Genomic DNA, 16,298 nt, shown 5'->3' on the forward strand with positions numbered 1-16,298 from the left:
TTTCTCCACTGGGGATCCAGATAAAACTAGATTTACTACAGTTATCTTTGCTTTTAACTTAGGCTTTTGGTGACCAACTGGTATAGAGATAAGGAGCTTTTAGTTTAAATTTACCCTTTTCTTTGAAGTAAGTTTTATTCTGGCAGCTGATTAAGTCTCTTTGCTACTTCTATTGTCAGTTTAACACCAAGACTGGTAATCCCCTAGGGCTGCAGGGCGCTTGCTTGCTTAAATTGTGTGGCAGTGACCCATTAAAAAAAACCACCTGTAGGGTTTCCTTTCTGTTCTTTCCAGGGTAGGCTCTACATTTTTCCTGCAGCATTTTGATCTAGTTTGAGGTGTTTGTCAGTACTACCTTGCTATAGGTTTGTCTTTCCTTGTATCCTGCCATGTACTGTCAAAATGGTATTCCCTACATAAAAGTTCTGTGCTGTATGAGGTCTTCACATTTTTAAAAACTTTATCTGCTTGTTTGTTGACATCTCTTGTCTGTCTTGTTCCTTCTATTTTTTGTCCTTGAGTTTATACTTTATTAGTTCTTTGTTATTTTGGGAACATTTCAAAGAGGGATTTTTGTATGCTTTTATCTAACTGAGACTAACATACACTGTGTACTTTCTTCTCTTGAACTTTATCCCCATAGAGAACAGGTTATGTTACTGTATCTGAAGAACAGTGGCAATCACAGCTGTAAGCTCATGACTCACATGGATATTCCATGAGTTTAAAGAATTTGATTTCTTGGGCTAACCCTCTATTCTAGTCTGTCAGGTGTACTACTAAGCACGATAGCCCAGAAGCACTCAAATGCCACCTCTGCAGTGTAGACTTCTTTGGCTACCTCACCCCCACCGCAACACTCCCTGTTGTTCACTATATTCCTTCTGAGCATTTGGCACCATATAATATGCGCTGTATTTTATGCCACAGCCCCACTGGAATGTAAGTAAGTTCCATGAGAATGAGGGTTTTTCTGTGTTTCGTTTAGTACCTCTAACCTTAGTGCCTGGTACGTAGGTGCTGAATAAATACTAGTTGAAAAACAAATGAATGTTTCCCCTTTTCTGCTGCTGCTGCTGCTGAAGTCACTTCAGTCGTGTCCAACTCTGTGTGACCCCATAGACAGCAGCCCACCAGGCTTCCCCGTCCCTGGGATTCTCCAGGCAAGAACACTGGAGAGGGTTGCCATTTCCTTCTCCAGTGCATGAAAGTGAAAAGTGAAAGTGAAGTCGCTCAGTCGTGCCTGACTCTTAGCGACCCCATGGACTGCAGCCTACCAGGCTCCTCTGCCCATGGGATTTTCCAGGCAAGAGTACTGGAGTGGGGTGCCATTGCCTTCTCCGTCCCCTTTTCTAGGATAGCTTATACTGATTCTTAGCCTCTTTCTCGCAACATGGAGGATTTGAGAAAGTTCATTTCCCTGGCTCAGTGTTTGTTTCTCTTTGGCTAGCTGATTCCTCTCCTCCCCCATTGTCTGAGAAAGAAATTTTTCATAGTTGAAGTTCAGACTGAGTACTCACTCTCTCAGTGTTAGAGTTTACCAGATTCCTCAGTGCAGACTCTAGGTAGTCCTTGTCTCATCTGGCCAGAGGAGTTCACTAACATAGCATCCTGCTTTTCATGACATCTTTGGATGAGTTTCCTCTTGTTTGTTCCCATTTTTTTCTCTCTAGGAGCAATCTAGACAGATAATACCTAAGCTATCTCAGGTCTGATCTCCTTCACCAGCCACTGACAGAACTGGTATCTGGTTTGGGAGGCTTGCATTTTAGATACACTTATATTTCAGGGTACTTGGTCTGATCAGGAGAAATCCTTATTTATCATTCTATAATTAAAAGGTAGTCATTTGCTCCCTAAAAGATTCTGGCACATCAAAATTTTATGTCCTAAATATGAAAAACAGTATTTATATTCTGTCAGATAGCCTTGGGCTGTTTACTGCAAGCAAGCAAGGATTAGGAACAGTTATGAGTCTATCTGGTGGTTGCAATTTCAAGTCTGACAGTAAGTTTGAGAAACTTAATAGGAATGTATAGTGATTATTAGGCTTTTGAGCTGCCATGTCATAGATGCCTCACAGATGATCCTCACATCAAGATGGCAAAAAGCATATTTTATAAATTAGGGAAAAGAATATCAGAGATGGACTCTCTGTTTTTTGGCTATGCCAAGCAGCTTGTGGGATCTTTTCCCTACCAGGCATTCAATCCGGGCCCTTAGCAGTAAAGGTGCTGAGTCCTAACCACTGGACTGCCGAGAAACTCCCAGAGATGGACTCCTTTGATTGCTGAACTAAACTATAAGATGTCTATTCTTCTGTATGCCCTTCAGAAAAAGTAATAACTAGTAGGTATTCTTTCCTTTTCTTTCTTCTAAATTAGTGGTCAGCAAACCTTTTCTGTAAAGGATGAGATGGTAAATATTTTTTTCCTTTGTGGGCCATATGTTTTTTGTTGCAGCTACTCGCTTTTGCCATTGTAGTGTGAGATCAGCCATGGACAACGTGTAAATAAAGGAGTGTCTGTGACAGCACAACTTTACTTACAAAAATCGAATGGGTTTGATCCATAGGGTGTGGTATGCTGATTGCTGCTGTCAATAAAAAGTTATGTCTAAAAATTAGTCATGGAGCTAGCTTGAGTTTAGTTTTGGAGACTGAAAATGATTCTTGCTGGTTTGGGGTTTAGTGGCCCAGGATCTTTTTGGCTTTGACTCTCTGATCCTTTCCTTCTCATGCAGAATCAGAGCCCTCTTCGCCAAACCTCAGGACCTTCATTTGTCACCTGGTGTCCAAGGTTGTAAATCTGACTGGAGGTGGGAAGGGTTGGGTGAGAGTCTCTCCTCCTCCAGTCTCCCAAGCCCTCTTAGTTGCTTGTTAAGTGACCAGAGAAATATTAAAAACAAAACCCCAAGTCAAATGATTTTATTCTTTGGCAGATTATGGGACATTTAACCCCTTTGAGTACATTGTCTTGAATGTACTTAGTATTCTGTCTTCAGATCAGTTTGCATATAAGAGCCTTTCAGCCTTGACGCTTCTTATTGTATCAACACTCTCCTATCCCTTGGAAGCAGAAACCAGTTGACTGCTTCCTTTACCTAAGGCTTTGCTTTTTTGGTGTTTCTTTCCTATACATGAGTTACAAAGAAGTCATTTATCTCTACTAAGAAAAGGAAGACAGCAATCGGGGTTCTTAAGTATAGTTTTTTGTTTTAACTATTATACTTTTATTTTGTTGGATGCATTGCTCTGCATCTTGCTTCTCTGGTTCTTGCCTTGAAATGTGCAGTTTTTTGCAAAACTATTTCTTAGAAATAGTCTAGCATAAGTTTTCATTAGCCTGTTTTAGTCCATTCAGGTTTCTGTAACAAAATACCATAGACTGTGGGGCTTATAAACAAAAGAAATGTATTTCTCACATTTTTGGGGGCTGGAAGTCCAAGATCAGGGTGCCAGCATGGTTGGGTTCTCATGACAGCCCTCTTCTGGGTTGCAGACTGCTAACTTACTGTTGTATTCTCATGTGGTAAAAGGGGCAAGGAGCTCTCTTTTCTAAGGGCATTACTCTGATTCATGAGACTATACTTTTATGACCTATTCATCTCTCAAAGAGCCTATCTCCTAATACCATTTCATTGGGCATTAGAATTTCAACATGAATTTTGGAAGTACAAAAAACATTCAGACCACCGCTTAGCCTGCTTCTTAAGTAATTCTACATGCCAGAGCTACATCATGTCCTTTTGTTAAGAACATGGTTTTTTTTTTGTCTTATAAGGTTTATTCTGTCAGGAACATGATAATTGAAGCTATCATTCTGTTTTATTGTCGAAAATGTATAGGCTGGACGTCTCTCCCAGTCATGTTTGCAGTGTTACCAAGGTCTTTCTGTTTCTGTTAAGAATCTCAATTTGACCTGTCCCTAAAAGAACCATTGTCACTTTAGTCATGTTTTTTGCCTCTAATTGCAGTTAGTTGCTCTAATACTGGCCATCTTATCCATCTTTGGGGAACATTCAGTTACTTTTCATTGCATTTTTTCCGAAGATGTATCATCCAAAATCTGTGAACTTTTGTTATGGGTAGGGAAGGCATTTTATTAATCTCTGTATCACAAGCATTTGGTACATAGTGGGTAGTTGCTGCTGCTGCTGCTGCTGCTAAGTCGCTTCAGTCGTGTCCGACTCTGTGCAACCCCATAGACGGCAGCCCACCAGGCTCCCCCATCCCTGGGATTCTCCAGGCAAGAACACTGGAGTGGGTTGCCATTTCCTTCTCCAACGCATGAAAGTGAAAAGTGAAAGTGAAGTCACTCAGTCGTGTCCGACTCCTAGCGACCCCATGGACTGCAGCCCACCAGGCCCCTCCGTCCATGGGATTTTCCAGGCAAAAGTACTGGAGTGGGTAGTTACTTAATGTTTATTTAAATGAAGGAATGAATCCATGGCCATTACAGGTCTACTATTTAAAATGTTATTTCCCATATGGTTCCCTGTTTGTTCCTGAAAAAGCATGTGTGTGTGTGTGTGTGTGTGTGTGTGTGTGTGTGTGTGTGCGTGTGTGTGTGTATTGCTTAATGTACCTGATATAGAGGTAGCGGGTAGGCTTATGCTCTTTCTCAGGATGACATGACTATCAATGCTTGGGCTAGATAAAAGCCTTTTTAAGATGTTTGAGCACAAGATTGCCTGTTCTACCACAGTTGCCATTAGAAAAAAAATTATTTTGTACATTTTAAGCTTACTTATTGATACTAAAATCTTAATTGTATATGAAATAGCTTAACTGTTATTAGCAAAACTCTGCCATTTAAAAAATGATTTTCTAAATCCTTCGTTTGGTTTATTTTTCTTTGTTATATAGCATATGTGTGTTAGTCACTCAGTTGTGTCTGACTCTTGTGACCCCATGTACTGTAGCCTGCCAGGCTCTTCTTTCCATGGGATTCTCTAGGCAAGAATACTGGAGTGGGTAGCCATTTCCTTCTCCAGGGCATCTTCCCAGCCCAAGGATCAAATCCTGTTCTGCATCGCAGGCAGATTCTTTACCGTCTGAGCCACTGGGAAAGCCCATTGTGTAGCATAGGTCATTCCAATTGATTGGACTAACTTATGGCACCTGAGACATATAACAGAAAACTCATAAGCCAGGTTTTTTTTGGTAAGAGATGCAAACATTGTCATCTGTTATAAATAAATGTTGCGTCCTGTTCGTCTAGGTTACAACCTTAAATTGCTTCTAGAAAGAAATTGGTTGACATTACAGATCACTGTAAAATAACCTTTGTGAAATAATACTCTTAAACAAAACATATCAATGGTCCATTCTGTAACACATTGAAAATATAAACTGTAAAGCAGTATGAATGAAACACAACATTTCCATGTAGTATGTTGTTGTTCTAGTCCTTATACACAAGTTTTGTGGACTGTAGCTTAAATGGGTAATTATAAGCTAACATTTTTTTCTAAAATATATTCAATGTATCTTTTTGTTCTCTGATGGAATAGAGCATTGTTCATTTTTATTTAGTTGAGTGAATTTTTATGTTTAGTAAATGTAGGAGCAGTTATAAGGTTGGAAAGTTTGCTAGATCCTACTTCCATACTCTATTGTTAGTGTTATAGCAGTTTGAAAGCTTTTTTTTTTTTTTCAACTTTATCTAGGCATGAAGTGTTAGTCGCTCAGTTGTGTCTGACTGTTTGGGACCCCATGGACTGTAGCCTACCAGGCTCCTCTGTCCATGGGATTCTGCAGGCAAGAATACTGGAGTGGGTTGCCATTCCCTTCTCCAGAGGATCTTCCTGACCCAGGGATCGAACCCAGGTCTCCTTCATTGCAGGCAGATGCTTTAACCTCTGAGCCACCAGGGAAGCCCATCTAGGCATAATTGATGTACAATAAAATGTGTGTATTTAAAGTGTACAGATTGAGTTTTAACACATATATACACTTGTGAAAACATCTCCACAATCTAGATAATGCACATTTCTATCACCCACCCTCCAAATTTCCTCTTGTCTCTTTGTATTTCATTCCTCCTTACTCCCTATTTCCTCCCGGAATAATCAATGATCTGCTTGCTTTCTTTTTTATAATGCTGTTGCATTTTTTTTAATTTGTAAAGTTTTAAAAATATTTTGTCTGTACTTGGTCTTCATTGTTGAACATGGGTTTTCTCTAGTTGTGGTGAGCAGGCTCCAGTTGCTTTGTGCAGGCTTCTCATTGCAGTGGCTTCTCTTGTTGCAGAGCACACACTCTAGGGCATGCAGGCAGCAAGAGTTGTGGCTTGTGGGCTCTAGAGCATGGGCTCAGTAGTTGTGGTGCATGGGCATGCCATGTTACCCCATGGCATGTGGACTCTTTCTGGAGCAGGGATTGAACCCATGTGCCCTGCGTTGGCAGGTGGCTTCTTAACCACCGGACCACCAGGAAAGTTCAGTGATCTGCTTCCTACACTATAGATTAGTTTACATTTTCTGTAGTTCTTTTATAAATGAAATCATACAGTGAGCTTTTTTTTTTTGGTCTGACTTATTTCATTCAGCATAATTATTTTGTAATTTATCCATGTCGTTGCTTGTATTAGTCGTTCTTGTTATTGTTGAGTAGTATTCCACTGTATATTTACAGTTATACTGTACTACATTTTATCCATTCACTTGTTGATGGATATTTGAGTGTCCTATTATAAATAAAGCTGCTGTGAATATTTGTGTATAGGTCTTTATATGGACATAAACATTTTTTCTCTTGAGGTAAAACCTAGGAATGAAATGGCTGGGTCATATGGTAGGTGTTAAGTTTAACTTTTAAGGAAGCTGGTGATTTTATAAAGTAGTCATACTATTTTACATTGTATATTTCCACCAGCAGCATTTAAAAATTCCAGTTGCTATTTTGGAGTACATTCATAGACCATACTTTTTGAGGGTGCAAGGAAAGGCAAAAATATTCAGAAGTTTTCTTCCCAGAGCTTTAGGTAAACATCTCTGGAGAATTTATGAAAGTCGAGCTCTTTTCTATAAGATGATCATTGTATTGGTCCTTTCTTTCTTTAGTATGAGAAGTGGAAGAAAAATGTATTCTAAGCTTTGGTTTCATAAAAGGAAGAAAGAAATACTTAAATTTGGAGGGTTTGGTTTTCTAAGTGATGGCTAAGATACTGCAAATTAGACATTAGCTTTATAGCATTTAATACACTTAAGTGTGGAGATAATAAAAGTAACTCTTTAATAGAGAAATCATTAATACATTATATAAGAATTTTCTTTGAAAAATCCTCTAAGTCATCCATAATGTACAGTGATTAGATCCAACAACTCTCCCTCAATTGACAGTGTTCTTTTTTGCTCCAGCATTAGAATAAATCAGTGTTTATTTGCTTGCCGCAGATGAAGTGGTTAGCTTGTATTAGGGGCTATGCCTAATGAAAAATCTGTTATTAAAAATACAAGAATTCCATTCACAAGGCATAAGGGAACTGATATAAACTGAGGGAACAGCAGAGTGATGTGCTCACTCTGGGTCATCAGCATATATTATTTTGAGATGAATGGTGGATGAAATTGACTATATCATTTATTTTTTAAATTAATTTTTAAAATTTAATTTTTATTATAGTTGTTTTACAATGTTGTGTTAGTTTCTACTGTACAGCAAAGTGAATCAGCTATACATATACATATAGCCCGTCTTTTTTGGATTTCCTTCCCATTTAGGTCATCACAGAACTTTGAGTAGAGTTCCCTGTGCTATACAGTAGGTTCTCATTAGTTATCTATTTTATACATAGTAGTGTGTATGTGTCAGTCTCTGTCTCCCAGTTCATCCCACTTCCCCCTTCCCCCTTGGTGTCCATATGTTTGATCTCTGCATCTGTTGTCTCTATTTCTGCTTTGTAAATAAGTTCATCTGTACCATTTTTCTTGATTCCACATATAAGTGATATTATGCAATATTTGTTTTTCTCTTTCTGACTCACTCTGTGTGACAGCCTCTAGGTCCATCCATGTCTCTGCTAATGGCACAATTTCATTTTTTTTATGGCTGAGTAATATTCCATTGTATATATGTACCACATCTTTATCCATTCATCTGTTGATAGACATTTAGATTGCTTCCATTATCCTGGCTGTTGTAAATAGTGCTTCAACGAACATTCGGATGCATGCATTTTTTTTGAATTATGGTGTTCTCCAGGTATATGCCCAGGATTGGGATTGCTGGGTCTTATGGTATTAGGTTGATGAAAGAGTAATTGCGGTTTTGGACCCTGAATTTTAAATCATTATAACTAGACTCAAAGACATCTTTATTAATCAAAATAGGAACCATTACAGTCAACATATTTTTGCCAGTGAGAAATAAGTTTGTTTATTCCTGTAGCATAAAAATCTGTGCTTTGGGATTCAGTGAACTTTGGAAAGTATTTTCTGTCTCCTGATGATTGTGGAAGCATTTTCCCTGCAAAAGGTTGTCGAGATGCTTGAAGAAGTGGTAGTTGGTTGGCGAGAGGTCAGGTGAATATGGCAGATGAGGTGAAACTTCATAGCCCAATTCGTTCAACTTTTGAAGCATTGGTTGTGTGCTGTGCAATTGGGTGTTGTCGTGGAGAAGAATTGGGCCCTTTCTGTTGACCATTGATGGCTGCAGGCGTTACAGTTTTCCATGCATCTCATTAATTTGCTGGGCATACTTCTCAGATGTAATGGTTTTGCTGGAATTTAGAAAGCTGTAATGGATCAGACTGGCACACACAGACCACCAAACAGTGACCATGACCTGTTTTTGGTGCAGGTTTGGCTTTTGGAAGTGCTTTGGAGCTTCTTCTTGGTCCAGTCACTGAGCTGGTCATCGCTGGTTGTTGTATAAAATCCACTTTTGTCGCATGTCAAAATCCAGTCGAGAAGTGGTTTGTTGTTGTTGCATAGAAAAAGAGAAGATGGACACTTCAAAGTGATGACTTTTCTGATTTGCAGGTCAGCTCACAAGGCACCCACTTATCAAGCTTTTTCACCTTTCCAATTTGTTCAAATGCCAAATCACCACAGAATGGTCGACGTTGAGTTCTTGGGTAACTTCTCATGTAGTTGTAAGAGAATCAACTTTGATGATCCTCTCATTTGGTTGTTGTCAACTTCCAATGGCCAGCCACTGTGCTCCTCATCTTCAAGGGTTTTGTCTCCTTTGCAAAACTTCTTGAACCACCATTGCACTGTATGTTTGTTAGCTGTTCCTGGGCCAAATGCGTTGTTGATGTTGCGAGTTGTGTCCACTGCTTTACGACCCATTTTGAATTCAAATAAGAAAATTGCTCAAATTTGCTTTTTGTCTAACATCATTTCCCTGGTCTAAAATACATATGAAATAAATAGCAAGTAATAAGTTACTAGCCAAAAAACATAAAGTGAGAAATGCACGTTAAAATGATACAGAACATAAGCATATTTATTTAAGAATGCATTCTAATATCAAATGGCAAAGTTCAACAATGCAAAACCACAGTTACTTTTGCACCAACCTAATAGTTCTGTTTTTAATTTTTTAAGGAACCTCTATACTGTTCTCCATTGTGGTTGTACCAGTTTACATTCCCACCAATGGGAGTGTAAGGCCAGATACTATAAAACCCTTAGAGGAAAACATAGGCAAAACACTCTATGACATAAATCACAGCAAGATCTGTTTTTGACTATATCATTTAAATGATTTGTCTTTTTTATTTTGCATTGTTTATTATGTGTAAATGGTTGCATTCTCAAATGCACATAGGGTCTAACTGCACTATAATATGATTATAGTAACAGCTGAAGATGAATGCAAATAGAGGTAATAATAGTATTGAGAGTAGAGTGGCTGATAGGAATGTTTATTAAATTCATGTCTATTGGCCTTTTTAACTTACTCTAGGAGATTAGCAAGGGTAAGTAACCATCAGTCCCTATTAAGTGCTTCTTTCCCTTCTCTTTCCTGATCTACCTAGATTGTTTTCTTACTTCTCTGTTTGCTTGTGTTTTGTCCCCAGCCCCTTGGTATTCTCATATCTTTAGTATCAGCAGTGTACCTGATTTCCTTTAGAATTACTGCCAAAAACTATCAATATATAATTACTTTTTGTAGCTTTGTTGTGTATATAAGATAAACTAAAATATGATTCTAAAAATGATGCTCTACTTTCACAAACCTGAGCTTCTAACTTGTTTATCCACATTCCAAATAGTTCTGCATAAAAGTTGTCTAACTTGTAAAACACGTTGTTTGATTTTCATATTTTGATAAGAATTAAAAATGTGAATCTCTTTCATTAGTGTGAGTAAACAAGAATTGATGAGATAATGTGGCATAGAAGGTTCACTTAGCGTCACAGGGTCCTGGGCTCAGCTGTGTTAGTAATCTGCTCTGTAATCCTGGGAAAGTCATGTTTCTTATCTGTAAAATGTGGGGGGTTGTCTTGATGACCTTGAAAATGAAGATTTCCCTCTGGGGCAGAGAAGGCAAACTTGTAAAAGAAGTTGTCTTTATTTTATGTAAGTTGTCCCTGAAAGTTAATGATTTTTCTAGAAATGATGTATAATCACTTTTGAATTTGTGTATATCTCATCTGTTACAGGATGCTTTAATCTGGATCCCAATAGAGTTCTGGATGTCATTTTAGAAGTGTTTGAATGCAGGCCAGAACACGATGACTTCTTTATATCTTTATTAGAATCTTACATGAGTATGTGTGAACCGCAAACACTGTGTCATATTCTTGGGTTCAAATTCAAGTTTTATCAGGTAAAAAAAAAATGTGTGTGTATGTATATGTGTGTGTGTATAAATTTTGTGATTTTATATGTCAAATTTACTTTGAATTTTATTTGTAAACGATTGGTTTCAGCTCAGCCATTTTAGTAGAAGGGATAAGAAACTACATTAGTGGTATGAATGATGTGATGTGAAGGTCTCGAAGAAAGCCTAATAAATTTTTGCCTTGAGAGAGATGGAGTCAGGGAAGACTTACAGATATAACATTTTTTTTTTGGAACCTGGTGCTTGAAGGCTGTACGAGTTTGTTGAGAGTTGTCTGTGCAGAAGTAACAAATAGCGTGTGAATGAAGACATGGGAGACAGAATGTATATAACAAGTTGAAGAAATGGTACTTAGTCTCATGTGGCTGGATTGTAAGATATGGGGGAAAAAGGGACAGGAAGTGAGGTTGGAAAGGTTGGCACAACTTTAGATTGTCAGGAGCCTTGAATGCTGTGTTGAGTTAGAATTTTATCATATGGGTAGTTACCATTGAAATTTTTTATGGATATGAATAAATTCTTGAGGCCTATCTTGCATCATTTTTTACTTAAACCACTGCGTAGTTATCTTGCAGATCTGTGGTCTCTGATTATTTCTCTTTCAATCCATCTTTCATATTATGGATGTACTACTGTTACATGCTGAAAGAGATCTAATTAACACACTGCTTAAAAACCTTTGCTGGCAGGATGAAATTCAAACTTCTAAATGTAGCAGAAAAGGCTCTTCACAATCTAGTCCCATTCTTTCTTTCCAGCCTTATCTTTAGTAATTTTTTTCCAGTCACATCTAATATTCTAGTCATATTAAATTACTAGCTGTTACTTGAACTTTGGTATGGGCATTGCTATGTATAGACCTTTGTCTAAATGCAGTTCCTTATAACTGGAAAATGTACTTACCCACCCCTTTCATCTGTCTTTTCTTCATCTTGTAAATTCTTATTTATTCTTTAAGATCAAGTACTTCTTGAACTATAAAAGTTTTTGGTGGACACTTCACCCATGCAGAGTTTAAGTCACTTCTTAAATTCTGTTCTCATAAAACTTAACTCAGACTTTTAGCACTTATCAGGTTATATTGGAATACACTGTGTCTGTCTCCTTTGCTAGGTTGTGAGTCATTTAGGACAGGGTCTATATTTTACTGATTTCTCTTGATTGATTTTATTGCTTAGCCTGTAGTAAAAGTTGAATGATCTGTGTTTTAGGAAGATAATTTTCGCAATAGCGTGGCGGATTTTAATGTAATAAGGCCTCTGTTGTCTTTCTGGTCTGGCTTTTCTGATTTGTCTACCTGCCTGGGATTTTCAACTAGTCAGGAAATACTCATTTACTGAGTTTTTATGGTATGTTGTTGCTTTGTGTTAAGCACTGAGGATACTCTGGAAAAGAGTGTCTATTCCTATCCCTGAGAGCTCAAGTTCAGGATAGAAGGACAGCTTCTTTTAGGATTCTCAAATATAATCCACCTACTGCCTTTGGTTATCTTAATTTTTCCATTTCTCTATAATGTTCCAGAAGATAACTTAGTTCAGAACTAAAAGCATATAGCTTTTTGGTACCAAACAAGAGAAGTGTCAAGGATTTGGGGCAAGGGCATTTCACCTTTGTTTAAAAATTAGTGATGATAGTCATTCCTATTCCTGCTGGCAGCCAGGGAGTCTACTCTTAGTATAGAGAAAGAGAAGTTCAGGTGTTTAATTGCACCTTGATTGTTTTGGATTTGAGAACATGAAGCCAACTGCTGAAGTGACAGGGTAGCTGAAATTTAACTTGAGCATGATTAATTAGAATATAGGTTAGGACTTTGGAGACTGAGGGTTTCAGGGCTTATTGCAGTGAATAATGATGACCTACTGCTTAATATAGTATTGTTAGTTGAATATCAGTTTTAGAATTAAAACTTTCTGTATGAGACTATTCCTCATAATGGTAGCACTTTTTGAACTGAATTAAAATATCCCTGGGGGTTAACCAATGTTGGAATGATCCTTTTTTTTTTTTCTAATTTTATTTTATTTTTAAACTTTACATAATTGTATTAGTTTTGCCAAATATCAAAATGAATCCGCCACAGGTATACATGTGTTCCCCATCCCGAACCCTCCTCCCTCCTCCCTCCCCATACCATCCCTCTGGGCCGTCCCAGTGCACCAGCCCCAAGCATCCAGCATCGTGCATCGAACCTGGACTGGCAACTCGTTTCCTACATGATATTTTACATGTTTCATTGCCATTCTCCCAAATCTTCCCACCCTCTCCCTCTCCCACAGAGTCCATAAGACTGTTCTATACATCAGTGTCTCTTTTGCTGTCTCGTATACAGAGTTATTGTTACCATCTTTCTAAATTCCATATATATGCGTTAGTATACTGTATTTATGTTTTTCCTTCTGGCTTACTTCACTCTGTATAATAGGCTCCAGTTTCATCCACCTCATTAGAACTGATTCAAATGTATTCTTTTTAATGGCTGAGTAATACTCCATTGTGTATATGTACCACAGCTTTCTTATCCATTCAAAAAATATGGAACGCTTCACGAATTTGCGTGTCATCCTTGCGCAGGGGCCATGCTAATCTTCTCTGTATCGTCCCAATTTTAGTATATGTGCTGCCGAAGCGAGCACGGAATGATCCTTTTTTAAAAAAAAGTAGATAATGGGGCCTTTGTCTTACATAAGAAATGCCCAACCAAAAAATATTTGATTTAGAAATAACCTATTATTGGAAAGAGTAACCCTGGTATTGTTCTGTATAACACCATTTGCTTATTTTTATTGCCTGAGCAATCTTATTTTGGGAATCTGTAATCTTAAGGACCACTGAGGGCAGGGGAAGAAATGTAAGAGATTTTAGATAATTTGTATTCTGGTGAGGTAAAGTAGGAAAAGCCACGAAAATCAAGAACTGCTGAGGGCTTCTAACCTGGGGAATTGGTTCCTAAGCATGTATGCTCACCCTGTGTACTGGTCTCTTGCCTAAGTCTACCCACCCCAACCCCCTGCCATCACTTCCTGAAAATGTTTACTCCCCCTGTCCACAACCCATATTTTCACCAATTGGAAGTTATTGGGATTAACAGGGTTCTTTTAATTTTTTTCCCTTAATGCTAGGACTTCTAGGCAAAGGTAATTATTTCTGCTATAAAGTCAGAGTGATTTTATTCTGATTTCAACCTGGGATTACCTGTACTGGATGTCTTGACTTGGAAAGTTGGTAGGGATATAAGCAGTTTTAGAACAGACTTTGGAAAATTGGGCTGATTCAGTTCCCTTAACAGAGATTGCTGGAATAGAGGGTTTAGGGTCAGCACGAAGGGCAAGAAGAAAGGAGTACTAGAAAGTGTGAGGATACTGAAAGACAAACTTGGCTGGGTTTATCTTGCCACAGGAAGAGGAAGGAGATGATGACTCTCACTCTTGTCCCAGCTTTTTGGTTTCTTGATTCAGAACACAGTAATAGCGGTACCATGGTGTTATGCACTATTATAACCCTAATATACTCATTTAAGGAATATTGACTGAACACCTCCTATGTGTCAGGTAGTGTCCTAAGTGCTGCGACTACATATGTAAGCAAATAAAAATCCTTGCCTTCATGATGCTTATATTCTAAGCAAAGGTGATCAATGAGAGGGGGCAAAAGAAGAAAGAGAGCAGCATAAGGAAGAATGAGAGTACTAGAGTGGTGAAGTGGCAATTTTAAACAAAAAAGTAAGAGTAGACCTCTTTGAAAAGGTGAGTTTATTTAAGCAAAGAAACAGATGATGTGAGAGTGTAAACTGCAGATATTTGGAAGAGCCTCCAGGCAAAGAGAACAGCTAGGGCAACAGTCTTCAGGTGTGAGCATGCCTAATGTGTTGAATAACAGCGAGGAGACCAGTGTGGCTGGATGAGAGTGATTGAGTGGGAGAGCGGTAGTGGCTGAGGTCAAAGATGAGGGACCATATCACGTGGACTGGTGCAAGGTTTCTGACTTCCAGTGCCCAGTGAAGCCAGTGGAGGTTTTGAATGATATGATCTGGTGTAGTTTTTTTCATTTTGTTTTTCTTTTACCTTTTAATTTTATTATGAACATTTTTAGACATATAGAAAAGAGTGAATAGTGTGAATACCCTTAACTCTATCACCTAGAAGTATGTTTATTAACACATTGGTATAATTTGGGGGGGAAATGTTAATTTATATTACAGATCATGAATGGTTGGTTGCTCCTAAATACATTAATTTGTATTTTTTAACAGTAAGGACATTTTTCTATACAACCATGATACTAATTTTATATCTAACTAGACTGCTATCATAGCTCAGACCATATTTAGATTTTCCAAGTTGTCCCCCAAATGCATTTTACACCTGGTTTGTTCAAATGATGATCCAGTCAAAGACCACACAAATATAATATTTGATTTTGGGGATTTTTTTACTCTCTTTCAGTTTAGAATAATTTCCCCCACCCCTTCCATTAATGGCAGTCACTTGTTGAAGAGAAATTCCCAAAGAGGACTCCACCTTTTGGATTTATCTAATTGCTTTTTGTGGTTGGTTTAATTTGTTCTTTATCCCCTGTTTTTCTTATATGCTTGAAGTTAGGGCTAAAGGCTCGACTATGTTCAGGTAAAATATTAGTGGCAAAAATACTTCATAGGTTGTGTTATATGTTTCATATTGCATAGCATCTAATACTGACTTCTAATATTTCAGTAAGTTGATGACAATATAATCCCTCCATTATACAATGACATTTCCCCATCTTGTCAACAGCAAGTTATCTGTAGGTTGATATTTGGTAACATGTGAATATCCAGTTTTTCATCAATCTTTCATTAAGTGTAATGTAACTACATGGATGGCAGTTTTTTGAGTCAGTTATTTCCTTTGGTGTTCCAAATTGTTGGTTCACTAATTTTATCTTGCCGTCTACATTTATGAGCCATCAGTTGTCCCTTATTAACTTGAGTTGTTTGGTTATTCTGCAGTACAGTTCCTACTAGAAAGACAGACAAATACTTCATTTTTTCCCCCACATTAATTACTAGCCATCAGAGTAAGGAGTTTCTTTAGTAGACACATCTAATGGTGACATGAGTGATGTGTGTGTGAGAAAGAGACAAGAGAGACAAAAAGAGTGTGTACATATGCATTTTGACTTAGGTTTTCAAAGAATCAATATGGTTATGGTAGTAGTGGAAGTAGATAATGTTCTGAATATATTTTGAAGGTAGAGCCAATAGTATTTGCTGATGGATTAGATATAGAATGTGAGAAAGTAGAGTTAGAGACTGTCCTAAATTTTTTTTTTTGGACTGAGCAGCTAAAAAGATAGTTTTCGTCATCAACTGAGATAGGGTAAATTTCAGGTGGAATGAGTTTGGAGTACTGTGGGCAGGAATCAGGAATTCAGTTTTGGGCATCTTAAGTTTGAAATACCTGTTAGAGATTCAGATATCCAAGTGGAGATGTTGAGCAAATAACTGGATATTGGATTTGGTGTG

General features: G+C 37.8%; 1 protein-coding gene and 1 non-coding gene across 27 annotated transcripts in view; one reads left to right on the forward strand and one right to left on the reverse strand.

Annotated features, from left to right (window-relative positions):
* Window positions 1-16,298, forward strand: part of THOC2 (THO complex subunit 2) — a 118,575-nt gene that overhangs the window by 31,483 nt on the left and 70,794 nt on the right. For 23 of the 26 annotated variants that reach the window (XR_015159095.1, XR_015159094.1, XM_086388173.1 and 20 more), the window contains exon 8: window positions 10,617-10,783. The exons of 2 other annotated variants lie outside the window; for them this stretch is intronic. Coding sequence is in view for 22 of the 24 variants with exons in the window: in XM_086388173.1 (XP_086244299.1) it covers window positions 10,617-10,783 (167 nt within the window). In the remaining 2 variants the exon portion in view is untranslated. Of the gene's footprint in view, window positions 1-8,803; window positions 8,986-10,616; window positions 10,784-16,298 lie in introns of those variants that run through there. One more of the 26 variants, XM_086388196.1, reaches the window with a different exon arrangement.
* LOC147341487 (U6 spliceosomal RNA) lies at window positions 13,325-13,431 on the reverse strand. Its single transcript, XR_015159968.1, has one exon. It is a non-coding gene; the product is annotated as a U6 spliceosomal RNA (small nuclear RNA).

Source organism: Bos grunniens, chromosome X, assembly GCF_055505025.1.
Source record: "Bos grunniens cultivar Pamir isolate PY7600 chromosome X, Bosgru_T2T1.0, whole genome shotgun sequence".
In the NCBI taxonomy this organism is placed as follows: domain Eukaryota; kingdom Metazoa; phylum Chordata; class Mammalia; order Artiodactyla; family Bovidae; genus Bos; species Bos grunniens.